The sequence below is a fragment of the Osmerus eperlanus genome, chromosome 5 (genome assembly GCF_963692335.1).
Source record: "Osmerus eperlanus chromosome 5, fOsmEpe2.1, whole genome shotgun sequence".
NCBI lineage: Eukaryota > Metazoa > Chordata > Actinopteri > Osmeriformes > Osmeridae > Osmerus > Osmerus eperlanus.
The window spans coordinates 7,237,072-7,263,352 of record NC_085022.1 but is presented as its reverse complement, the minus strand read 5'-3'; the positions used below and the strand labels follow the sequence as shown (position 1 = coordinate 7,263,352).

The following is a 26,281-nucleotide window of genomic DNA, read 5'->3' as shown; positions in this document are numbered from 1 at the left end:
TCAGATTCATTCACAAAGTTTCTTCATTTAGGAAACCTATAAATTGACAAGGAATAACAACTTAAAAGATATGGAAACTGTACATTGGTAACAAATACTAGTTCTGCTAGAAAATTTAATTGAAACATGGAAAATATCTAATCTTTACAAAATTAAAATGTACATGAGCAAAATTCACATATTAAAGACTAATCAAAAGATTATTAACAACTGGATGATGGAAATATCTCACCTTTCCCCTACACATTTCAATATACAAACTCTGTGGTAAAAACAAACAAAACATCAACACCCACACACAAACACACATTTCTATTTGTTCTTGCATCAACCACATACTCAAGCAATGAAAACACACCCACCTAATTATCCACAGATCAGTTCACAGGCTGACCGACAGGAAAACACATCTTGGCATCAATAACTTGAAAAAGTACCATAAACACTCCAGTCTTTTTTGGCATCAGTCTAAAGTTCTAGAATGCATGTTGCATAGAATTCTGTTCTAAGAACACTGAGTCTGGGTAGCAGGAACATAAGGACCGGGGGGCAAGCCCATGGGGGGTGGGGGTGGGGGGGTACCTCACATCTGCCTAAGCCTCTGAGAGAACCCTCCATGCTATGAGGAAAGAAAGCCTTGGTCACTCGACCTACAGCAACACACCAGATCTCATTAGCACTTGATGCTAATGAATACAGCTGCTAACTCCCCTGAGTGACTCCCTGGACATGCAAGCTATCATCTGGGGTAGTTTAGGCCCAGGGTGGACCTCTCTCTCTGGCCCAGCGTGAAGTTCTCTATGGCCCGGAGGTGGACCTCTCTGATGGGCCTTATGGATTATCCTCAGCACCCTTGATCTGAAATTACACTGGAGCTGTGATATAGATGTCAGTTGCTGGAATACCAGCAAAACCAGAAAGAGAGATACTACGCACAACAATTCTGCGATCTCGGGGAAGACCATGAGGTACTATTGTAAACTCAGTTCTCTATTAGGTATGTGTTGCCAGCACAGTGCAGCAGGATTCTTCTCTCTCAGTCCTTGTGCTACACACAGTCAGAAGACATCTTCTCCCCTGCCCTGCTGGACAGTTGAAACACAAACTAATCAAACACATAAACACTGAGAGGCAGAGATGTCGATGAGTCACTGACATTGGTCCGCCTAGACCCTTCCTCTTCTCTCACTCCCCGGGAGCACCATTGAAGCAACAAGGAACATCTCTGAGCTAGCCTGGGAACCTAATAACAACCAAAACTCACAGCTTCTGAAACTCTGCAGCTATCCCCTGGTGTTTGTGCAGGCAACCTCTGGTATATGAGCAAGGCCTCGTTGAGATGGACCCAGAGGGGTGTTTCTCCTGGGATGATCAGCACCTACTGGCGATCCCCCATGCAGATTTGATTGAATCCTCAGTATAGATTGCTACATTTACATAATATGTTATACTTTTTGAGACAATATGTGCACCATTATCCAGTATTTCATGTCTCGGATTTAAATCTCAGTTTGATTTTTGTCTTTTAGACTTCTCATAAGGTGCACTCGATTAAGTTTATTCAGTTCAGGGATAGCAGTGGAAGTGTACAGATTGAGCCTAAACAAGAACACCTCTGTATTTAACCCTAAAATGCTGCTACTATGTCAGCAAGAGGGATTAATCCACCAATCACAACGAAGACTCCAGCGAAGGGTCCAGCTGGTCATCATGGTGATCGTTGCTATTGGAGTCGGAGTCATAGCTCTGTGGCCCAGAGCTGTGTGCCGCCTCCTTCAGCCTCATCAGCATGCTCATCTGGAGGGAGGAGTCAGGGGTCAGGGCATCCACAGTTACCTTCAACTTTATAGGACCTCTTGGTAGGATACCTGTGTTTACTGATCTGGACTGACTAGATCTTGACACAGGTTTACTGATCTGAACTGATTAGATCTAGATCTGGGTGTACTGATCTGGACAGACTAGATCTAGACCTGGGTGTACTGATCGGGACAGACTAACCAGGGGGTCTGTGTCCTTCTCTCCCTGGGGGTTCTGCATGCTGGGGCATCCGTCGCTAGAGAGGGCATATCCATCGAAGCCCACGTCCTGTGGCCGCAGCTGGAGCAGGGGGGGGCAGGCCTGCTGCTGGGGGCTGGAGCTCCAGGGGAATGTCTCCATCACCCACTGGGAAGGGTCCTCCCACCCCGCCCTTCGGCCAAACAGCTGGGGGAAGGTCAGACACACCTGCTTGGTTAGGAACCATTTACTCTAGACTGTATACATCTGGAAGTGAGACAGGTTGGGTTAGAAAACACCTACCCTAGACTGGATACATCTGGAGGTAAGACAGACCAACTAGTCAAGATATGTACATTTTACAGAAGAGTTTTTAGCTTGGTTAGCATAGTTAGCATCTACATGCCCTTTGGAATGTGGAGTGTCTGGGTACCTGCAGTCCCTCCCTGACTGCCTCCAGCATGTAGGGGATGATGGAGTAGTTCCACAGGTCTGTGAACCACACTCTAGACCCTCCCACATCCATGGGACAGGACAGAAAGAGGCGGGGCCCTGGTGATGAAGACAAACCACATTGTATTATACTGTATAGAGAGGAGAGAAAGAGGAGGAGAGTGAAGGGGAGGTGAAGAGAAGAAAGGCGAGGGGAGGGAAGGAAGGAAAATGGTCCTCACCAATGGTGACATCAGAGGAACTGTGTGTCTCTAGGAAGTGGTTGAGGTGAAGCCACACTCTGGGGATCCACTCCATGATCTTCACCAGCTCGCCATTCCGCACACGATTGTTTATCTCCGTCTCCAGCAGCTTCCTGCGCAGGAATCGCCCCAGGAAACCCTTCACCGGTTCTGTGTGATTGGCACACAGCACCCACCTGACAGGAACAAACAAAAGAAGAGATTTTCCTGTCAAAGCACACCTGTTTAGGGTGTAAGTAGATATTGCACTCTTGTGGAGGACATTTATGTAAGGGAATGTAAGGGAAATAGATAACTACCGTAATTTTCGGACTATAAGGCGCACCTGAATATAAGCCGCAGCAGCTAAATTGAATGATGTGTACATATATAAGCCGCACTGGACTATAAGCCGCAGGTGTTTTAATGTTTAATTACCATATATAAGGGTTCGTGCACAGAGGGGATTATCGGGAAAGAGATGGCTGCTTGAGGAAGCTCCCATTTATTAACATTTCAACAAACAAGTTGCATATTTGCATAACGTATTCAAGTGTTACCAGTGTGCGAAATACGGGGGGGTCCGGGGGGGCTCGACCACCCCGATTAACCCATGAGCCCCCCTGAAAGCCTCAAATGCAAAATTTGAAGGCGGTCTCAATTTTTTTCTAAATAAATAAATATTGTCACTAATGGTCACAAAAATGTTTTTAAGCTCACCATGTTCAGTATTCAGAAATCAAAACATTTATTCACCATTTTTTTTGCCAAGCGGACCTAACAGAAACGTTGAGAGGTCAATGGCTAGCAAGCGAAAGCTAACCAGAGTGTATCATTCACACACTTTGGGTTCACATCCAAAAAGGTGGCACTCAGAGATGAAGAGGCACCGAATGACAATGCTGTTGCAGCTAGCACAGTGGGCCCACTCACTACCAGAACAGAGGATCATCTCCCACTCAGTGATTCTCCAGAAGAAACAATGCCGAGTGCTCCGAAGACGCAGCAGGTGCTGAGGTAACGTTAGCTGCTACTGCTGCTAGCACAAGTGACTTGCCGGCTGGTTGGTCAACGAAGCAGGTGGGCGCATGGAAAGACCGCAACTGTCTCCGATAGGCTATACCTGGCATTTATTCAGTTAATTGCTCTTGTAAATGCGCCAGATTGGTGCCAATCATTGTCACGTCTGCATTGTAATTCACAACTTTGCCTCCTTGTTATAAAACAACGTGCATCCAAACAACTTTAGCCAATGCAACCTCTTATGTCAGTGTTGCTTTACGAATACTAGCCTACCATATAGAATAATTGTAGAATACTAGAATAATAGCATATCGGATTATCAAAAATGGTTAAGTGTCTGCGTGTGTGTGTTGTCATGTAGGCTATAGACTGATTGTCTTGGCTTGCATCCATAATTTAGTTACTGTAATGTTATACCTACTGCCAGTAGCGGACTGACCATCAGTAGCGCCATGTTTATTTTACATAAAGCTCCAAAAACAATTTTTCGCTCAAATCAGCCAAAAAAATTCTGCTCGCACGCTCGCATTAACAGTAGAACTCCCTACTAGCATCACATCAAACCCAGAATGTGCATGCATTAGCAGGGCACTTTGGTGGCGTATACGGGGACGGTTCTGGTGGGCCGGTCTGGATCAAAGTCCAAGGCCTATTTTTACTATCAGTCCGTCCCTGCCTACTGCATATTGAGCAAATTTAGATCGGTATTGCGCAACAATCGAGAGATGGGGACCCCCCCCGAATATTGACGGGTATTACGCACACTGAGTTTTACCATTTAGTGCAATAGTAGCTACAGAACATATACTGTGCTGTGTAAACTGTACACTGTATCACATAGCGTTTCAGACACACAAACTTTTCAACTTTCAAACTTAAACGGTGCGCTCCCAGCGCACATACCGGCAGTGATCTACAGCAGTGGTTTTCAACCAGTGGTCCTTGAGGGAGTGCTAGGGGTTCCCCAGCAAAATTAGTTAATAGCGTCACAATCATTTAACTACTTAACTTTGGCTATTTTTGAAAAACCTTGAAAAAGTGTGCACATCTTTGAATATTTATATTTTTTTAAAGCGAAAATTTACTGATATCTTAGTGGCCATTAGCTGTAAAAATCCATAGATTAGCCGCACCGTTATATAAGCCGCAGGGTCGAAAAATTGGAAAAAATAGTCCGAAAATTACGGTATATAGTTGATATGTATCCATACCCAGTCAGGTACCCATACATATATCCATTAAACATTTAACCAGCTCTCTACCTGAAGTTGTGATGAAGCTGCAGGTTAGGAGTGGCAGAAGAAGTCTGGTTCATCGTTCCAATTATGAAAGGACTGTGAAAAAAGTTGGAATACTTTTTATTAATGTGTGTGACGGTGTTTGTGTGTATGTGAGTGATGTGTGTGTGTGTGTATATACGTGTATGTGAGACAGTGTGTGTCTTCATACTGACCAGGGCTGGTGTTTGCTGTTGAGGAGCCCATTGAATAGCTCCCCCAGAGATGGGATGTGGTGAAGGTTGTCCAGGATGACCACCAGGGGCCTGTCCAGCTGCTGGCTCCTGCTGTTACAATTCTCTGCCAGGTTACACAGGTACTGGCGCAGGTCCTGCAAACACACAGGGATGACAGACACACATACATACAAGGATGCACAAACACACAAATGATCAGTCAGAATCCATATAATACAGGAGGTAATATAGGATAGACATAGAACTGTTGCCAGACCAGACCTTGCTGGACTTGTGATCAACGTTGAACGTGGCGATGAGCCCATCCTTGACCTCTTGCCCCTCCCTCTGGATCATGTGCTCAGCCAATCGGATGGCCAGGAAGCTCTTGCCGGTACCGCTGGGCCCTGATAGGATGATCCTGCGGTGCTCCTGCAGCTGGGACACGTAGCGTTGCATGATGGGACGCGGGATCAGAGTCTCAAATACCAGGCTGTCCTCGCTGTGCACACACACACCTACAGGGGGCAGCACAGCACATACTGCCTCACATACGCATCTCAAATCCAGAGAGAGAGGGAGATAGGGAGAAAAGAGAACGAGAGAAAGAAAAGAGATATACATAGACAAAGAATGAAAGAAAAAAAGAGAGAGAGAGGGATCAAGAAAGCGTGATAGGGATACAGAGAGTCTGAGAGATGGAGACCAGTTCCGCCTGTGTACCTTTGAGAGACACGGTGATGGTGTCACTCTCCCCCACCAGGTACCCACAAGGCAGCAGTTCTGGGGTGTCTGTGCCGCTGGTCCTCTGGACCTCTCCGATGTTGTAGCCCAGAACACTGTCTGAGCCCAGACCCAGCTGGCCTGCCGGGTCAACATTGATGATGTACTCCTGGGTTGACCAATATGGGGGAAATATGGGGGGAAAGGGAGGGTTTTAGAGACTGGTAGTTTGTCATGAGATAATCTGGACCAAATCAGAACTACTATCAGTTGCAGATTGAAACAATGATGTTTGGATTGTATTTGTGTACAGAGCTAAATTAGTTGGGCCAGTTGGTGTTGGTTAGGGTCAGTACCAATATAGAGTGAGTTGGACTAGCTGGTGTGTGTTTGGTTCAGTACCAGTATAGAGTGAGTTGGACTTGTTGGACTAGCTGGTTTGAAACAGTACCTTGAAGAGGCGTCGAACCACTCCATCTAGAACGTCCCATTTGGTCTTCCCACTGACGCCTATGCAACCAATCAGGAACTGGCGATGCCTGCCCTCCTGCCAATCAAATCGCAAGATAACTGATCAGGGTGTCCCGTACTACACACCATATTACACATTAAAGGAAGTCAGAGAGGGGCAGGGCTGCTGTGTGGTCTGTATACCTCTCTCCACGTGGCATCCTGGTCCAAACTGACCACCACCTTGACGTGTCTCCCCTCCTTCCTGGAAGAGCCCTCCCCATTGTCCTCCAACAGCATGTCTTGGAGGGGGGACCAGGGGTGTGAATACACACACACTGATACACACACTTAGAAACACTAGGGCTGTCCCCGACTAAGATTTTCTTTGGTCGACCAAGACTCGACTAAAACGTCTGAAAATCGACACAAAAAATTCACAAAAAAAAAAACTGTACAAACATTTTCCCGATCTGACTCAATGGCTGCTGGACATTGCAGATTCAGCCGCTAATAGCCTACTAATAATACGACTCGTATCACCAGTCCTGTTGTAACCGAATGCCGATGGTATTTAGTATCTCTTACAATATACTACAAATTAAAAATATTGTTTGTTTAACATGCAAATCATCAGAGCGCGCTTCTCACTGCCTGAACTTGCAGCATGCGAACTTACGTAGAAGCTGAGTGGGGAACGGTGCAACAGAGAAATATGTTGTTGTCTTGGCCGGAGAAGATAATGTCATTCGATTTGGATGTGATTCTTATAATAGGCATATTCATTTTTCAACCCAGCGCGTTAGCATGAGCGAAGTAGGGCTAGGCCAACTTACGTTTTTCAGGTGGTAGGCTACATCATATTCGACGTCGAACTATGAAAAATAAACCGTTGTTGGCAGAGTTTGCATTCAACGTTTTTCGAGTCACCCGGTACTTTGTAAATGTACTTTAATGAAATGCTGCCATACCACAGATTTCTTTGCCATTTTGACTAATAACACCGACAAAGTAGGCTATGGCAGAGTTTGTAGTTCGGCAGCCAATTGTGCTCGTGCCGTGTGCAAAATACCAAACCAAAACAAAGCGCAGATTAACGAAAGGGAAAACAGTAACACCTTTTCTTTTAAATTATATATTTTTAGAGTTGCTTTATTTGTCTTAAATAATATAATCTACAATTTCTGTAGAACATTTCGTTAATTCAGCAATGATGACACAAGCGGGAATCAGATCTCACACTGCCATAAGCCAGCTCGACTAAAAGAATCTTAAGTCGACCAAGAGCATATCGACCAGAAAATCGACTAGTCGACTGAGTGGGGACAGCCCTAAGAAACACACACAGACACATTTACCTACAGGCATGCACACACCCACACACATCCTAACACACACACATCCTCACCCAGGCTGGTGGACTCTGTGAGGCTGAGGCTGTGCTGTGATTGGTTGTTTAAGGGCGAGACTATGGCGGCCTGAGGGGGACCTGAGGAGCCCTGACTGTCTGTCTTCAAACGCTCATTCTCCTGCTGCAGCCTCTCCATCTCCAACTGGACACACACACGTGCATGTGTACACACATACACACAGACACCCACGCAGGAACAACACACACACATTACATTTAGCAGACATTTAGTCATTTAGCAGACGCTCTTATCCAGAGCGACTTACAGTAAGTACAGGGACATTCTCCCCCGAGGCCAGTAGGGTGAAGTGCCTTGCCCAAGGACACAACGTCATTTTGCACGGCCGGGAATCGAACTGGCAACCTTCTGATTATTAGCCCGATACCCTAACCGCTCCACAAGTACATAAGCAAGCACGCACACACAGACAATATCAGTCAGATCAAACTCTCTCAAGATAACTTTTTAAGCGTCTTATGTACTACTTTATGTACGGTAGTCAAAGTGATTTCATTAAGGTCACTTTAATCTACAACTTATAGATGACACTGAGACACAGTGGTACTTTTTACTTTACATTGCTAATGCAAAGAAATGACATGCATTAAACCGATTCTGCATGGTTGGTGTGGTTATGTTGAGAACATGTTGTGGTCAGGGTGTGGTCATGGTGGTCATGTTATGGTTATGTCATGTACGGTCTGGTTATACAGGTGGTTGTGGTCATTCTCAGGCATGTGTTACCTGCATGCGGTTCATGGACTCCCGGAGCTGGTCCAGCTGGTGGGCAGAGCTGAGAGCTTCCAGACGGATGTCTGTTAGCTTCATCTCTTTCTCCCTCAGCTCACTACGCAGTTGCATTACCATCTCTGCCTCACTGTCCACACTCTCTGAGATCCTACACACACATTAACACACAAACACACAGACACACACAGCCCCCCCCCACACACACACACATACACAAACTCTTAATGTCTTGAATCAGCTGTATGTATGTCTGTATCAGCACATTATTAGTGTGAATCAGAGAGGCACCAGGCTCAGCACCATGGTAGCCTGCAAAGTGAGTAAGGTGGATATAAGATCTCAGGTACTGGATCAGGGAGTGGAAAGGCTCAGTCAGTTATGGGTGATTAAACTGCAGTCACTGGGAGCTAAAAAATATTTTGTCATGCAATCATTAACATTTTCAAATTTCAAACATTGAGTTGTGGGTTAGTGGTATTTCCACATTAAGCAATTGCATAGTTTTTTTGCATTGGGAATCCAGTGATTTTATATGTTGTTACTTTGACACATCATTGATCCAGTTAATCAGACGTCTAAGCTCTCCATTACCCTGCCAGAGAGCTCATCCTCAACAGGCCTGTGTTGCTGCCCCAGCCTCGCCCACTAGTGGGCAGCAAAAACAGATAGGGGCTGCACAGCACACACATAGATTGACAAGAGAGGAAATATTTAGCAAAAACTGTCAGAACACTGCCTTTAAAGGGCATTTATTGAGTCTTTAACCACATAGTAAACTGGGCTTATGGTGTTGTGTTGCAATGTGGTGTGGCGTTTTGTGGTGTAGGATGCATAATGAGGCAGAGTGTTGTTGCTTGTGGTTGTGTGGTGTATTGTGATGTGTTGCAATGTATTGTGAGGTAGTGTTTGCGGAGTAGTGTTTATGTGGTAGTGTGGTGTATTGGAAGGTAAAGCATTGCGTGATATGGAGTGATTCTTACAGAGAGTTGGAGAGTGAGGTCCTGAGGGCAGGGGTGGAGGAGGTGGAGGCATGGTAGGGCAGCTTGGGGGAGGAGGGCAGGGAGGAGTCTAGCATCTCCTCCATGTCTGAGTGAGATGAGGCAGACTTAGGAGACTTCTTCTTCCCAAAAGCCTGCTTGAAGGAGCTACGGAGCTGCAGACACGGAGAGAGAGAGACAGAGAGAGAAAAATGAAGAAAAAAAGTTACAGAAAATCCTTACAAGACCTAATATGTCACTAAGAAACACAACAATAAAAATTGATCTAAAAACGCCAGCTGTCTAGAAGCACACAATGGCAAGGACGGGACCACACAGACATCAGGGTCCACAGACACCCGTCTGGGGATAGGTGCAGCCTTACCTTATAAACCTGCAAGAGCACAGGGAGAGGGAAACACGCTACACTGGTCACACAGAATATTTACTTCACACTCCTGAATAACCTGTTTCTGTAGACATTAAGCACACTACCAGCTACATACTAGGACTAACACCACAATACTACAGATAGATGTATACAACTTCACAGAATTTGACCAACAAAGAAGTTGAACAACTATTCAACATACAAAAGTTCTCTTTTGTTTGGGAAACCAACGATTAACCTACGCTGTCCTCTAGTGGACACACAGGGAGGTACTCTAGCAACAACAGGATTGAGAGATGAACTGGACAGTCTGCTGCTTACATAGTCATCTTTCACCTTTCCTCCTGCGCACGTAACAGCCTTATCAAAAGAAAAGATTGACAATTGACTTGATTTTACTTTAAATCCTACACAGGCAGAAAGACAACAAGGTAGACAGAAGGGAAGATAGGTAGACAGGCAGGCAGGCAATATAAAGGAACAAAGTATGCCATTAGGAACGACAGAATCATTGATGGAAGCTGGAAAGTTGGAAGGCATCCTGACAAATGGACAGAAATGCAGCAAGACAGGCAGCATATTGAGGGATTAATAGATGGATGGAGTTACAAACAGATGGAAGTCTGGTTAAATGGAGTGATAGAGGGATATCTGGATGGATGGAGTGATAAAAGGATGGAGTAATTGAGGGATATCTGGATGGATGGAGTGATATCTGGATGGAGTGATAGAAGGATGGATGGAGTGATAAAAGGTGACACAGTCCAGTCAAAGGGGCTCTTGTCGGGTTTCCATATTGTCCACTATAAGCTCTTTTTTTTTTTTTACAGTTTTCATTTTCTTCTATATTACAAAAGTTAAAGTGTTGAAGAAGACACAATACAATAAACAACAAGTTTATGATCACAACATGTTCATAATTTGTTCTTGTTTACCTAAGCTGCGCGTCATGCGTGATGTCTTTGATTGCATCATGGTGTAGCCGGTCTATCCCTAGGCTATTCATGGTACTAACTGTAATGTTTCACGTGTAGGCTGTTTGTTTGAACAGTGTACGATCCCATTCCCCCTCCTAATCAAGTAGTGAATCGGCAGATTTGATTTCGAGTCAAGTATAATGTTTTATAAGTAGGCTAGCTCTAGTTGTGTCAACTTTCAAGTAGGCCTATGCGTTCTCTGTGTTCGGCATACATTTTTATCATACATTCGTTTTAGCCTACATCCACGGACTAAATAGAATGGCTTATCTCGGGCATTGCATTGTGCACAGTCTTAGTATAAATTTTAATTTGTTTGACCTGGTAAACCGTGATTACATTTTTCAGCCTGTTTTTTCGGAAAATGCAATTTGCACCAACAATTTAACACATAACCATAATCGGACCAGGTACAGCGCAATGTAGGTCAGTACAAAAACTGGGTGTTAAAACATATCTAGGAGTCAATAAAGCAGGATCTGGAATTTGATCGAGTGCGAATATTGTTTTCTTTTTCTTTTCTTCACTGCGGTGAAATAACCGGTGCTCGACTTTCTAATGATTAACACAAAACAATCACACCTCTCTTAAAGATGCTGTAAAGCAAATTCCATGATTTGATTCTCAGTATATAGGCCTACGTGTGAAATGAGTTGTTGAAAGCATGTGCAAAGCGAGAAAACTTTGTCGCACTGACATGTGGAGTTAGACCGTAGAACAGTTTCTCTTCCGTTTTCAGATCAGGTTTTAATGGGCGGAGCCAAAAAATTACCTATCTACGTCACTTTGACCTATCTACGTCAGAACACTGCATGGCTCCTCCTCTCACTCGGTGAAACGGTATAAATGCCGTGCGGTGGATGGTCGCACCTGGACCATCCACCGCAGTTCATCACTCAGTTCTGTGGGCTTGTTATAATTATACTAGTGTTGTCAGTTAAACGCGTTATTAAAGGCGTTAACGCAAACCCATTTTAACTGCTTTTTTTCACATGCTGTTGCAACAACTACTGATGTTAGAAAAACTACAACACCACACCGGATCTAGATAGATCGGAAACAAAACAACAGGCACGCCGCATACACTTGTTTGGGCTTGCGAGCCGGCTAAAGAGTAGTAGCAGAGCCTGTTTAATCCCCCATATTAGACATTCTCTGGTAGTAGGCTAACGTTACGTTTTGATTGGATGGCGAGTGCGAGATGGATGCCAATAAGATTCTGAATGGAAAGTTTACTTTTAAAAAGTTGCCAACCAAATGGTTCCATTGACAAGACCAAAGTGATCTGTGTGTTTTGTCGTTGTGAACTGAGCTATCATCGAGCACGTCCAGTCTGAAATACAACTTGATGGCCAAGCACACAGCTGATGCGAATTCTCTGCCCCCTCGTCAAAGCCAGGCAATTGCAATGTTGTTTTAAAAAAAAAAAAAACATTTGCACTAAGACTAAGCAATCCGATCCACTTTTCCATGTTGATAAGAGCATTAAAATGAGAAAAAAATAATGGGACAAAAATAAATCAAGGGACATTTAGAATAGATAAAAATGTGCGATTAATTGCGATTAATCGCGAGTTAACTATGACATTAATGCGATTAATCACGATTAATTATTTTTATCGTTTGACAGCACTAAATTATACTAGATAACTTTTTCAGAGGTATCTCTGCTATGAGTTAGTGCAAACCGCTAACTTGATATTAGGCTACTCGGTGTAGAATGATGGTATTTTGGTGAAATGGTAGCTAATGTGCTAGAAGTAGTTGGAGAGCTCACTGTCTGCTGTCTCTGGTGTCCATTTTTACTCCTGTGTTACAGCTCAGGGAACAAGATTAATTTATATGCATCTGTATGTTTCACTCATTGAACAAATAAATTCTAATTCTATACTGTTTTGTTCGGCTTGACGTAGCGTCCATTATCTGGGACGTAGGTACTTGAGAGAGGCGGCGCCTTCCAGCGAGGGGCCGAGCTTCAGTTCCTTCCGGCGACAGGCCCCCCCAGTCTCAAGCAGAGAAGACTGCTGATTTTCTCAAGATTTCAAAGCCTAATTTAACATACTTGTCTGTGTTTTGTTTCATTCGAATTTGGATGGGTAGTTAATAACACATTCTTCTTTGGTGTGGTGAACTTAAAACTCGTTTTCAATTCCACTTTACAGGATCTTTAAAACTCATTTTCAGTTCTGCTTTACACCATCTTTAAGGCGTGAAAAGTTATAAAATATTTGAAGCCGAATATCTGTACTAGAGCTATCCAGGTTTATCAACATTCAGATACGTGTATCTTCTTCAACTATTCGGATTTCAATGTATGACACAACATTTGAAAGCTAACAATCTGCACTTTCGCAATCTGCAAAAAAACGAGAATTGACGTCGGCCGACAACCACCCCTTTTCACCAGACCAGGTCATGGATGGAGGAGGGATATCTGGATGGATGGAGTGATATAAAGATGGATGGAGGGATATCAGGGCAGACTGAGGGCTCCTGGCTGGTGCTCTTACCCAGTTCTTCTTCTTCTTCTTGTTCTTGGCATCCAGGTCCAGGCTGCTGCCCAGACTAGACTGGCTGGTGGCGCTGGTGATGCTGGACACACTGTCTGAGGAGTGCTGTCTGTGGATACGCAGCTCAGACTGGGGGGACTGTGGGCTCATACCACCTGGGGGGGGGGGGGGGGGGGGGTGATAGGAGTTGGGTCAAGAACAAGGAGAAGGGGAGGAGAGGAGCAGACAAAAAAGGAGAGGTCAGGTGAAGAGATGATTTGAGAGGGGCAGAGGAGAAGAGAGGCGAGGTTGAGCCTTGCCTACTGATCCATCAGCAAGTTGAGTAGAGTGGTCCAGCAGAGCAGTGTGAGTCTCACCTGGCGTGGGGGCGTTAGTGGTACAGGTGAGCTCCGGGCTGTTGATGACTCCGTTAATGGCACCCTGGGCCGCTGAGTTTTGCTTCTTCAGGTACTCAATGGTCTTCCTCAGCTCACCCAGCTCAGAGTCCTATTAGCCGTGAAGCACACAGGAAGTACAGGGCAATTAACAACCAATCAGAACACATCACTGTCATCACGACTACAGGAGCAGTCCTAGTGGGTTGTAAAACCAAAAGCTTGAACTTGTAGGTTTTAAGAACTTGGTTCCAAACGACTCGACAGACGATTATTATTATTATCAATGTAGGTACTAATAGCTGCTAGTGTAGTGAAGGAGGTGGATTCAGCAGTGGGTCTGAAAGATGTGTACGTGCTGTTGACCTTCTGCTCTGAGGAGGTGGTGAGACTCTGGAGCCTGATGGTCATGTTCCCCAGACTCTGCTCAAACGCTGCAACCAGATGGGCCTGGAGACGAGACAGCAGTGTCATCCTCATTAGCTCATCATGATCATCCTCATCATTGACAAGAACAGCAACATTCATCCTCATCAACATCAACAACATCAGCATGATTATGAGGAGTTCCATCATACATCTGAAACCAAAGACCTGGCACATGTTCAAATAAGAAATGTAGGTGAGCCCTTTTTTATTTGTTTTGTAATATGAAATACATCTATTTTCAGTTAGATACAAACCATGCAGAGCAGACATCTGTCTGTTTGGGACAGTTTTGTTATGTCTGTATCTGGCTGCCCTCTTCAATGCTCCAATCCTGCCTTAAAGGAGACATGACATGCTGTTTTTGGATGCTTTTATATAGGCCTTAGTGGTCCCCTAATACTGTATCAGAAGTCTCTTTCCCGAAATTCAGCCTTGGTGCAGAATTACAGCCACTACTAGCAGTCCCACAAGGAGCTTTCCTCAGAACGCGCTGTTTTGGTGTCTGTAGCTTTAAATGCTAATGAGGAGCAGAGGGGTTGCCCCGTTGCTGTAAGATGCCTCGAATTTTCCCATTCTCATCTGATAACCCTGGTTTGCAGAGGTACACACTCAGTCATTTCAATGAGGGGAAGGCGGATATCGCGCGCGCCATATACCAACAGCAGAACGGTTATCCAAATAACAAAGAAGTGTACAACACTCACGTTACAGCATGTGTATTCACACACATACTTGATGCTATCTACCTTTCCATTAGCGACAGTAACTCAGCTGTTAGCTGCAGAGCTAATGTTACAGCCACATTCTAAGGGTAGCAAGCTAGGTAACCATATACAGTAAAGCTACAAAATGATATAGCGTTAGTTAACTTAGTTGTCCGAGGTTAGTAGCTGGACGAAGGAGAGTTAGTACTGATCCAGAATTTAATTTCAGCAAGGCCAGTTTTGTATTAGCTCAAGTTGAGGAAACAGTCGTGGCTGAAGTGTTTGGCGCAGACATACAAAACAAATGGCATTTCCAGAGAAAATAAAATTAAGATACTGGGTCTTCAGAGATTTCGCCAGATTCTCTGGGCGGCAAAGCAGAGAGAGGGGAGGTAACCTTCCTCCTTGTGACGTCACAAAGAGGAGATTTTCAAACAGAGCAATTGAGCTTTCATTTTCTGAAAGGCGGAGAAGAACACCCAGGGCTTGGTTAACACCGATCGAAAATTCTAGCCACTGGGGGACCAAAGGCAGGCTAGGGGAACTCATATTAATGTTAAATAACTTCCTAAAGTGAAGTTTTCATGTCATGTCACCTTTAACACTCAAGACATCCTCTCTCAACCAGACAACAGCACACCTTTTTCCAGCCTGACCCAGAATATCTAGATATACTATCAGGTATTCTGTAGAAATGGTAAAACGTCGAAAAAGGTTTTATATTCAATAGCAAGCCTGTCTTCCTGGTAAAAGATATGAGCCTTCCAGGCACAGCTGATGTGGAACATGCAGATAGCTATCAGACACTTGTCTCCTGATAAACCACTCCAACAGACGACAGTCTCATCCTTCCATCCAACAAAAGAAACCAGAACAGAACCAACCTCAGTCTAAAAGCACCCTTACCTATGCTCAGTCTGAAGCCCTACTACCCATCTCCACACTAGCCTCTTTTCCAACTTCACAGCCCACCTCCACACACCACTCTCTGGGGTCTTGTGTAAAACTATCCTCCAGGTGACCCATACTGGGGGCCTGGTCTTGGTTCTGGGTGTATTCCAGGGCCCATTCTTCAGTCCTCCCCCTGCTCCTCCTACTCCTCCCCAGGGATGGGTAGTGGTTCAGAGGGAACCAAGACAATGCACTGCCTGTCCTGGGGTGGACACGAGAGATCCTAGCTGACATGGTCCCTGCTCCAGTCCAATGCCAGCAGAGACAGACACAACCAGGTTGTAGAACGCAGTCCACTCTGCAGGCTTGGTGTTTTTCTTTGTATGAACTCAGCTTTCTGGTGTTGTTTTGCGATATCCCTTAGCAGAAGGTGTGAGGCTTGTAGCTATAGAAACAATGATCCTCACTACAGGGCTACGAGCAAACACTCCCGATGCCTATAACTGCCCAACACTTAACGTGATGCGCTAACTTGGCAAGAGAGAGAAAGATGGAGTGTGAGAAATAGAGAGTGACAGAGAGAGAGAGGGGTGGGGGAATAGCTCAGTTGCAGATGAAAAGGTAACAGGTTTGAATCCCCCTGTACATCTCTATGGCTAAATGAATGCATAGAGAAAGAGAGAGTAAGATAGTGAGCGATAAAGAAAAGTATGTCCTACTCACATTAGCGCTGAGCTGTGTCGTCAGAGTCGATACCTTCTCCTGAGAAGCCTCCAGCTCCCTCCTCAGTTTACGAATCTGACAAGCACATAGCATACACACATTAGAGATTTACAGTGAACCTTGGGGACACATGTTTATGTCGTTCTGACATGATTTATCGCAAAGATTGATTTTTAATAAACATGGTCTTAGGTGTCATGCGGTGTACTCTCACCTCTGACTGAGACTTCTCTTCAGGCTAGGGGAGGAGGGGAGGGAGGAGAGGAAGATGGAGAGGACAGAGGAAAGAATGAGGGAGGAGAGGTAAGAGCATTTTTAACTGTGCAGCGGTGGAGACAGCATGACAGATTATCTGATCTGACACACTTTCTACCTACAGCCTACAGAAACGTGAATAACCAAATTAACTATTGGAATGAGCCCCCCCCCCCCACACACACATGCACACACACACATTCTCATGTGCTATAGATGCTTTTATTGCAGCTAGAATGTGTGTGTGAGGAATAGAAGGTTGTCTCACTGTGGAGTAGACAGAAGAGGTGCTGGACACCAGGGACAGAGAGGATCCATGGACTGGAAAGACAAAACACACACACACAATCTGGAGATTAGTCATCTGGCTATGATTCACCTGATTTGATTCGATCTGTACTCTCTATAAATTCTGTGTATGTTGTTCATTTAGGCTAGGTGATTCATGTGACATTTGTAGATGAAGGTCATGATTCATGAAGGTAGTGATTCATCTTCAGCTAAGCGCTCCGCAGGCAGGAGACATGAATGAACTAGCCCCTGCAGTCAAAGTTTGAACTTTTAAGTGAGTGTGTGTGGTGCCTGTACACGTGTGTGTGAGTGTGTGTGTGAGTGTGCATGCCTGTATGTGCGAGTTTTATGTTTTTCTTTCATTGGTTTACTTGGTTCTTGTTATAAATGTTAACCCTGTCTTGGATGAGCTTTTGCACACTAACACTGGCTCGGCTCTCTCCAGGCTATTCATCATCATTAGCTCTTACTGCGCCATGACAGCAATATCAACCTGCCTCTGTCTCTGCTAATCATCCTTCCTCATCCATCATCCTGTTACCATGACAACATCGCAGGCCAGGCTGGGATGAAGGTAGGGGAGAGGTGCCAAACTTAACAAATTGCTTTGCACAAACAGGCCCTGTCAGCCCTCCTGCTGAGTGAGTAAACTTTCTCCAGTCACAGAGCAGTGATTCATACTGCATGTCACTGCCATCTCAGTCTACATTTCCAAACACATTTACGCAGTTGCGCAAACTATCCCAGTGTGAGACACAATCTAAAGCTCTAGTGGCTCAGGTTGCTATGGTGAGGAACACCGAACACCGAGAGCAGGGCATTCTAGCAACGCTAGGCTTGTATTTCCAGAGCTGGTGATCCTGTCGATGTTTGTCTGCTGCAGCCAGACTGGATGTCTGGGGAGCTACCACACACATCAGGCAGGCTGTGAAGCTTCAGAGATCAGAGATCCGACAGATGGTGGTGGAGGTCTGGATGTCGGAACTAGAGCCTGGGAGTTCCCCCTCACTCTTCAATCTTTAATCTGGTGCCTAATCTGTAATCTAATGTAGACACTGAGGTGCCATCAGACATCATGGACTAAGGCTGCTGGGTTGGGGGGGGAGGTGAGTGAGAGGGAGAGAGAGAAGTGGAGAAGTTCTTAGAAATAGTTAAACTTTTGTACTTTTACTTAATTTAAGATCTGTATATGTTTAGTGTTTTGCACCTCCCTGCCACAGTAAATTCTGTGTTTGTATAACATACATGGCGAATAACCGAATTCTGATTCTGAGAAGAAAAGAAGGCTTCTGAAGTTCACATTGAGACAAGGGGAGAGAGACAAAGAGAGAGACACACCTCTAACACCTGTACCTGAACATCTCTACCAGAATGACACACCTGTCACAACTCACACCTGTTCTGAACACCTCTACCAGAGTATATCAGAGCACCTCATCCTACTTCCTCAATCTACTGAGGCACCTGTAAAATCACCACAGTCTCTGACAGACTGAGACAGACTGAGGCAGCTAATGAGTAATAGATTGTTGTTAAAACAAGTCTCGGCGATTGAGTAAACATGGCTTGCATAAGAACATTTTGTCCTACTTGAATGGCTCCCTGTTAGTTTGGTTTGCTAGCAGTTTGGAAGAGGCCAAACTCTACCATACTGCAAGCAGTGCTGCACTACTGTGGGGCACCTCTATGACATCACCAAGACATTCACCATTTTCCCCAAAAACATCTTCAATGTGCGTCAAAGTGTTTTGAAAGTCAATGAATTTCCTTCTGGGTTAATACAGTCAAAAATAAATTGAATTTGATCAAAACAATGGCTCTCACCCTCCTCCAGCCCGTCTCGGAAGGAAGTGGAGCTGCTCATGGTCCTGCTCCTCTCCTCCAGGGACATGCAGGAGCTCCTGAGACCAGTATCGCTGGACGGCTCGTTGGCTCCCTCCTGATTGGCCAGCCCGTTGGTGCTGCGGAGGTTTCCCAGGGTCATGTGGGCCGCAGCGATAGGACTTCCTGCCGGGTCACAATGTACAGCACAGGGGGTCAAAGGTGAACACACAGACACATGAACACACACAAATTGATGTAAGATTATCTGCGTTCTGGGTTAACACAGTCCTTCCTGTCTGTCTGGTGACTTTTTCTGCAGCGAGTTTTCTTCCTCAACCTTGAAAACTCAGTGTGAACTCTACTGTTTCTCTTTTCTGACAGTCAATATGGGAACGTCCCATTTAAAGCATGCCTCTATGTTGACCACAGAGCTTTAAGTTATCCCAACATAATCCTGACTATTGTCTTTGGTTCAACAAGGTAAGTCTGACACGTCATCAAACAAGGTGTGCCAACCTGTCTTTGAGCAAGGTGCGGTATTCATAACTTGCTGGGACTTCCATTAGTGCTAGGTGAGGCTCTATAGCTCAGTGGTTAGAGCACTGGTCTTGTAAACCAGGGGTCGCGAGTTCAATTCTCGCTGGAGCCTTGACTTCTCATGTTTTTCTCAGATTTGTGAACTATCACACATCGAGTAACAGTCAACATCACTGCTTATTCCAGTTTCTCTCCAGACGTAACCCTAACCACCAAACAGCTGTTACTTCATCCACCCATTGAGAGTACTGGATTCTGAAACTACAAGCAGTAAACCTGGCCCTAGCACTTCTGAGAATTTTGAGTCTCCTGTCAGGAGTTTGATGAGCTTTTAACATTCAGGACTTTTTCTCTGTGGTGTTTTGTAGTGTTTTGTGATGTGTTCTGTGCTGAGCTGAGCTTAACCCACCGAGCTGAGCAAAGTTGAAGCGAGAGCCAGAGGGTGAGGAGAGGCTGGAGCCCTGGGAGAAGGAGGAGCTAGAGTCCTGGAGACCTCCTGCTGAGTGGGAGCGCAGCCAATCACGAGGCTCTTCATGGCCCCTCAGTGCCGGCAGGTGGGCATACCTGTACACATATAGGTGTAGAACATACGTACATAGGGGCACACACAAACAAACACACAGACAGACAGTAGGACAGGCAGATAGTTAGCTCCACACATACAACAGCACTATGGTACATGAAATCACATCAAATTAATACTTTTATTATACTGAAGTACAGCTATCAAGGGACACAAACAATCATTTGAACGTCTGAACTTTATGAGACGAATAGCAGGTGACAGTTCACATGCAGGGGAAGGGATGAAGGAGAGATCATGGGGTCAGAAAAACACAGGACACAGACACAAGAGGGGGATGCTACCCCGCACACTGCTCTCAACACAATCAACTCCATACCTGTCCTGTTTCCTAGGTAACGTGTTGCGACTGAATTTGGGACTAGATGAAGGGGAGGACAGGGGGCTGGGGGAGGGGGGGGGTAGGGGTTAGGAAAAAGATGGTAGCAAGAGGAAGGAGGGTAGGGGTAGACAAAACAGTGAGGAGACAAGAAGACAGGAAAAGAGAGAAAGAGAGAGATGATCAGTCCAGATAGAAGTCAGGCTGTCATTGGAGCAACACATCCGGGAGTTTGGGCTCTACCCTACAGCAACAACACTACACACATACACGCCATTGCACACTATTAGACTACACACACACACATACCATTACACACCATTATACATTACACACCCACAAATCCCACAGTTCAAAAAGACTACACCTACACACTATTAGAAAGAACACCTACACACACACACAGTTAGAAGAGAGAGCCATCTGAAACAACACAAAACGACGGCTAAAACCACCACAGCAGGAACCAATCAAGGGACTGTCATCATTTGTAGTACCATTATGAAACTGCAAATACACACATTCAACATTCTGATTGTCTGGCAAAGCCTGCTAACCAGTCTACAGTCTCCTCCCAGCCCTCTCCCAGGCCTGTCTCCAGCCCCTACCTGTCTGAGTAGCCAGTCCTGATGCCATTGTTCCTCACACAGCCAGCTGGCCCCTCATCCCTGGCCCCTCCATGGTGCCCCCCCACCATGCCTCCTCCTGCACTGCCCAGGGACACGTCCATAGACTCAGTGCTGGTGGCCAGGCTGCCCAGGGAGGGGTATCCGCTTGGGTACCCAAGGCTGGGGCTGAGGGTGGCTGGACTCCAGGCCAGGCTGTGGGACTGGGAGGGCGTAGAGAGGGCCGACCCAGGGCTGGAGGCCAGGGGGGACAGAGTGGGCTCCAAACCACCCCGGCCTCCTGGCCCACCACCGACCCCGTAGAGAGGGCTGCTGCTGCTTGGCGAGGCAGAGGGGGACTCCAGAGCGCCGCCCTGCTGGACAGAGCTGGTGTGAGGGTTGGAGATGACTGTGGAGTTCTTCATGTTCTCCATGGTGGTGACTGGGGCTTGTTTCCCAGGCTTCACACCTCCACCAAACAGCCTGCCAGGGAAGAGAGGAGAGGAGTGAGAGGAGAGAGAGCAGAGAGAGCAGAAAAGAGAGCAGAGGGATAAGGTGGAAGCAGGGAGGGAGGAGAGATTATTAAACTGGGGCTGACGTTGGAGAATTAATCATGTAATGCAACATCAGATTCAAAAACTCCTAAAAAACAACCAGAAGTGAATATGACAGAAATCACAAAGTATAATGCATGAGAATTCTGAAACTAGTGTGCTCCACCCATGCTGTAATCACAAAACAAACAAACCCCTTTCGCATTCATAGCTCATGCTAGCTTGGCTGTGAGAGCTATCATACATCTTCCATGTCCGTTTCAATTCCTTTTTTTCAAATAAAAATGGCAGTTAAGTCCAGACAGGATGTTAGGACTGTACCACACAGATGCTAAGACAGTTTCCCGAGGACTCTGTCTCTGCTGGCCAATGAGCTGTGACAAGGTGAGATGAATGACAGAGAGCCTGAGGAGAACCAGCTGGCTCGTGTTCTCATTACCTCACCTCCAGATCAGCCTGATAAGTGGAAGCAGCAGCAGCAGTTAGGAACAATCCGTACTTTCACCAGATAGTTCTGACACTGTGTTCGGGGAAACTGAGTGATGGGTTTGGTTAGATCTCGACTCTGAAACACCTGTAAGAACTAACCTGGCAATAAAAACACCATGTAAGTTTTTTGTTTCTTGTTTTCCTCTCTGATTCATTACAGTAACTTTAATGACGACAACAAAGTCGAAAAATAAAGTAAATGGAATTCCTGTAAGCCAATGAGGCATTAATAGGGAACATCTAAAATGAAAAAATGAATTGCTTATACAAAGGCCTATAAGCGGAAGGCCTTAACTACACTGACTGTCTGTGGAGCCAGATCAGAGCAGTGGTGTGGCCTGAGCTAGAGATAACACAGCTCTGGTCTGCTGCAGGCTCTGGCCTCTGTATCTGCGTTCCAAACCAACACTGGAGCCTATCACAGGCCACAGGGGACGATCGGGCCTCTAATCTGCCTAGCGACAAGCCAGTCCTTTCAAAAGTACATAATTCCTTAGGCAGCAGACTTCACATAATATCATGGAGGGCTGATAAGAGAGGCCGGCTTTCTCTGAACTGTTCCTACAGTATGCTGATTAAACCATGAGGGGTGATTAAGCTGGTTTCAGCCCTGTGTAAACCGTCTGAATTCCAGGCCGTGCAGACAGGAAACAGGGAGGGCTTGGGAGCCTAGGACTGGAGTCTGAACTCCAGCAGGGTGGAGCAGCCACACACCTCAGGAAGAGCAGCCTACCGTAGATCTTACATGCTGGTGTCACCTGCTCATCTTACCTGCTGATTAAAGGCCAAACACATCAAAGCATGTGCGATATAATGGTGGTTTGGGTTGGTCTAAACTCTAAATACATATTTTATCCAGATAATAAGTAAAAGCAGTTAGATGGATGAGTAAAAGATGGATCCGTTCTTAGTATGGTTTTGGTAGAGGAGCTCACCTGCGCAGGGTGGGGGACGACACGTCTGCATACTTTCCCCCCATCTGCCTTCCTCCCTGGGGGGTCAGTGCCCCCATGCCCTGGGGGGTCAACCCACCCTCCACAGACACGCCCTTCTCCCTGTCTGTCTGATTGGCCAACGTGCTGGTCTTGGCCATGCCTCCACGACCCCTCGACCCCTGAAGTGTGGCAGAGCGGCTGGGGTCCATGGAGCCGCTGGGGGAGCGGAGGGTGGCACTGCCGTGGCTCCCGTTAATGGCCCCAGTGCCGGAGGACCGGCTGGGCCTGGGCAGGCTTCGGTACTGGAGGGTGGAGTGCCGGCCGCTGGCAGAGAGGTAGCCGTCGTCCACGCTAGTTTGGCGGCCCAGGGTCCGAACCCCATGACCCCCCTGCGGGAGGGAGGATTTGGGAGTCTTACCCAGGGTGGCCGAACCACTTGTTATGGTCACCCCGCTGGCCGTAACCATGGTGACTCCGCCGGCCGTAATCATGGTGAGCGCTCCCCCGTTCTTCTTGAAGCCAAAGGTGTTGGTGGCAGTGGGGGTGCGGGAGGAGGAGGGGGGCTTCTTGGCATCGTTGGCAGGGGCGCCTCCGGGCGTGTCAGAGGGCGAACGCTGGAGGCCGTTGGGACGTGGAGAAAGACAGCCTCGCTCCGACACCTTGGCATCGTCCGTCTTACCTGGAGGATGGAGAAACATCTCAATATGAACTTCATTTAATACACCAGCAAACACATTTGCTGTTTTGCTCCTTTTTTGGTACCTGCAATCATTACAGTTGACATTTTATTAATTTAGCAGACATTTATTTAGCAGACACACTTATCCAAAGTGACGTACAAATATAATAATATATATATATATTCATATATAATATAATAATATATATAATATATATATATATATAATATATAATATTTACTAGCCACATCATAAAGTCTTAGCTACCAAGCACAGTGAACAAACTTAATAGTATCTTAACAGTGAAACAACAACATCTCAATTGCAGTAGTGTATGGTGCAGTGCAGCCAAATCCATCATGAGATCATAAGACCTAATCACATCACCTTAACATAACATTGTCCCACATTCACTGGGCTCAACAGAACAATAGGACCATTACTGATTGATGCAAATTTGCCATGTTGATATGAGTGAATGCATGTGGATAACATGCTGACAGTCTGTCCTTGTTTGACTGATAACAGAGGGGATTACCTGAGCGTCTGACTCTAGGATACAAGGCTGATAGAGGATAGATAAATACAGTAAAGGAACTAAATGAAGCCACTGAGCACAGTAACAACCCTGAACACAAGCTCTGGTCTGCCTCAACACGCATGAACCCAACAAGCTGAGGATGATTTGAGGTACTACAGAGATAAGGGATAAAGAGAGGGGAAGGGACGGGGAGAGAGAGAGGAGAAGGAAAGAAGGAAAGAGTGAAGTGAAGAGTGAGAGAGGAAGAGTGAGAGAGCAAAAGAGAGGAAGAGAAAGAGTAAAGGAGATAGGGAGAGAGAGCCCCACTAGGCAGGTAACCTGAGCTCTGATCTTACCAGATAAAACTGTCTCTGAGGTTGACTGTTAGAAGACTCATCAACGCTACATGAACACGCTACATAAACACGCGACATGAACATGCTACCTAAAAGTTTCACCAGCGCTTTCTAGGGTGTGTTCTTCCATAATTGTGTGATTCAAAATGTTTAGGTCATTGGAATTCCCTTTCAGAAATGGACAGTGACCAATCTACTGTATTCTAATGGTTTCTATCCTACTTTACTTTACCCCGCTCAGTTCTACTCTACTACGTACCTGTCCCATGGCTCTTCAATGAGCCGTTGTTTGCCGTGACGATGGGCGCCGTGGCCCTGGCTGAGGTCACTCCCACCTGGGCGCTCATGCCCCGCCTCCAGGATGCGGTGTGGGATGGCGTCCGGCGGCCCGTCGAGCTGCGATCTGATTCGTCAGACAAGTCGGAAGGATGGCGGCCCCATCTGGAGCCTGGCTCCATCCTCACCCCGCTGTCTGACCCCCCGTCTGACCTCTTGACCTCTGGTCCGGGCCACGCGGCGTTGCGGTCCACAGTGCTGTGCTTCTGAACGTCTGTTTGGAGCTGTGGGGGACAACGCAACTGTCAATCATCTTGAGGTTACTGAGAAACTATGTAAAACAATGTGTGTGATTCAGGCCTGTTGGTTACCTACTGTATGAATACTCTGCCCTTCAGTGTGTGTGTATGTGTGTGTGTGTGCGTGTGTGTGTGTGTATTAACGTGTGTGTGTCTCATGAACATAGCACACTTTCAACAGTGACTGATCTGAGACTGGACCAATGAAAGTAATACAAATCCATAACAATCATCAAAGATCAGATGATGTGTGGTTCAAGCAGAACTGAGCTTGTGTATTGGCTGTTTGTCACCATGGGGAGGGTTTAGACTGTTTTCCCAAGCCCAGCCAAGCTTACACCAGCTCTCACCGGTCATTGTTCAACAGCTACTGAAAATACCCACAAAAATGCTTGGCCTGGGAGGAATCTGACGGGCTTCTGAAACACGGTTATCTCCACTAACCTGGCCTAATAAATCTACACCATATTCTGCTATGCAGAAGGGGGGGAAATGCCACACGAAGCAACTCTATAAAAGGAAACAGTCTGAGGGAGTCACTTTCTGGCAGGGTAGGATGCAGTGAAACATTTAACTGTAGAAAACATGAAGACTGTGCCAAAGCTGCAGACACTCCTCTCTCACCAGCCTGTCTTTACGACTGGAAACTATCCTGCCATAGAAACGCAGCACTCTGCCAGCGGACAACTTTAACACACATACAAACAGACACACTCACTATCCCTAGTCAATACATTCATGTACATATTCATATAGAGGAGCAGATGATGTGGATCTACAGAGGACTGTTTTCATATCTTGTTGACTAGTCCAATGGAAGACCTCATGACCTCTAACAGGCTGGGCCGGCAGCATAGAAAGACCTCTGAACTCTGGGCTCTGAACCTTGACTTCATTCCACATCAACTTGAAGCACACGTCAGCATACTGTAAGCCACAAGCAGGTGTGTGAGTCCTGGAGCGCTGCGCTAGGAGAGATACAGAGTCTCACGTAGTTATGCTCAGGTAACAAACTATAACAGTCTACAGCTTGGACTGTAGGCCTGCTGTGTAAAAGGGATAAGGACACAGACATTGAAATCAGGATGGCCATGCGTCTGTAAATCAGGATACAAACACAGCAAATGCTCTTAGGTGGGATAATGAACGCAAGATTAATATTGGATGAAGAATGGACTCTTTATTTGAATCTGGGGACCTGGCCTACCTGCGTGTGTACTGGTGACACCTGGATGTCTTTGGAGATAACACACGGAGTGGTCACGTAGGAACTGACGGACGAGCTGGTGATGTCATCAG

General features: G+C 46.0%; 1 protein-coding gene and 1 non-coding gene across 2 annotated transcripts; one reads left to right on the top strand and one right to left on the bottom strand.

The window, feature by feature from the left end:
* Positions 1 to 26,279, bottom strand: nav2b (neuron navigator 2b; the record flags this gene model as incomplete). The annotated part of the gene is made up of 27 exons (XM_062460782.1): positions 1 to 1,797; positions 2,002 to 2,226; positions 2,432 to 2,550; positions 2,673 to 2,869; positions 4,958 to 5,029; positions 5,149 to 5,303; positions 5,431 to 5,666; positions 5,872 to 6,040; positions 6,323 to 6,418; positions 6,526 to 6,623; positions 7,730 to 7,874; positions 8,478 to 8,631; positions 9,075 to 9,155; positions 9,464 to 9,636; positions 13,339 to 13,493; positions 13,695 to 13,824; positions 14,079 to 14,162; positions 16,460 to 16,534; positions 16,674 to 16,697; positions 16,983 to 17,035; positions 18,830 to 19,012; positions 19,776 to 19,930; positions 20,269 to 20,334; positions 20,877 to 21,356; positions 22,852 to 23,530; positions 24,667 to 24,967; positions 26,190 to 26,279. Coding segments are annotated over 27 exons (4,521 nt in total), but the record flags the coding sequence as incomplete, so codon positions are not given.
* Positions 19,406 to 19,478, top strand: trnat-ugu (transfer RNA threonine (anticodon UGU)). Its single transcript has one exon. It is a non-coding gene; the product is annotated as a tRNA-Thr (tRNA).
* Positions 26,280 to 26,281: the final 2 nt, after the last annotated feature.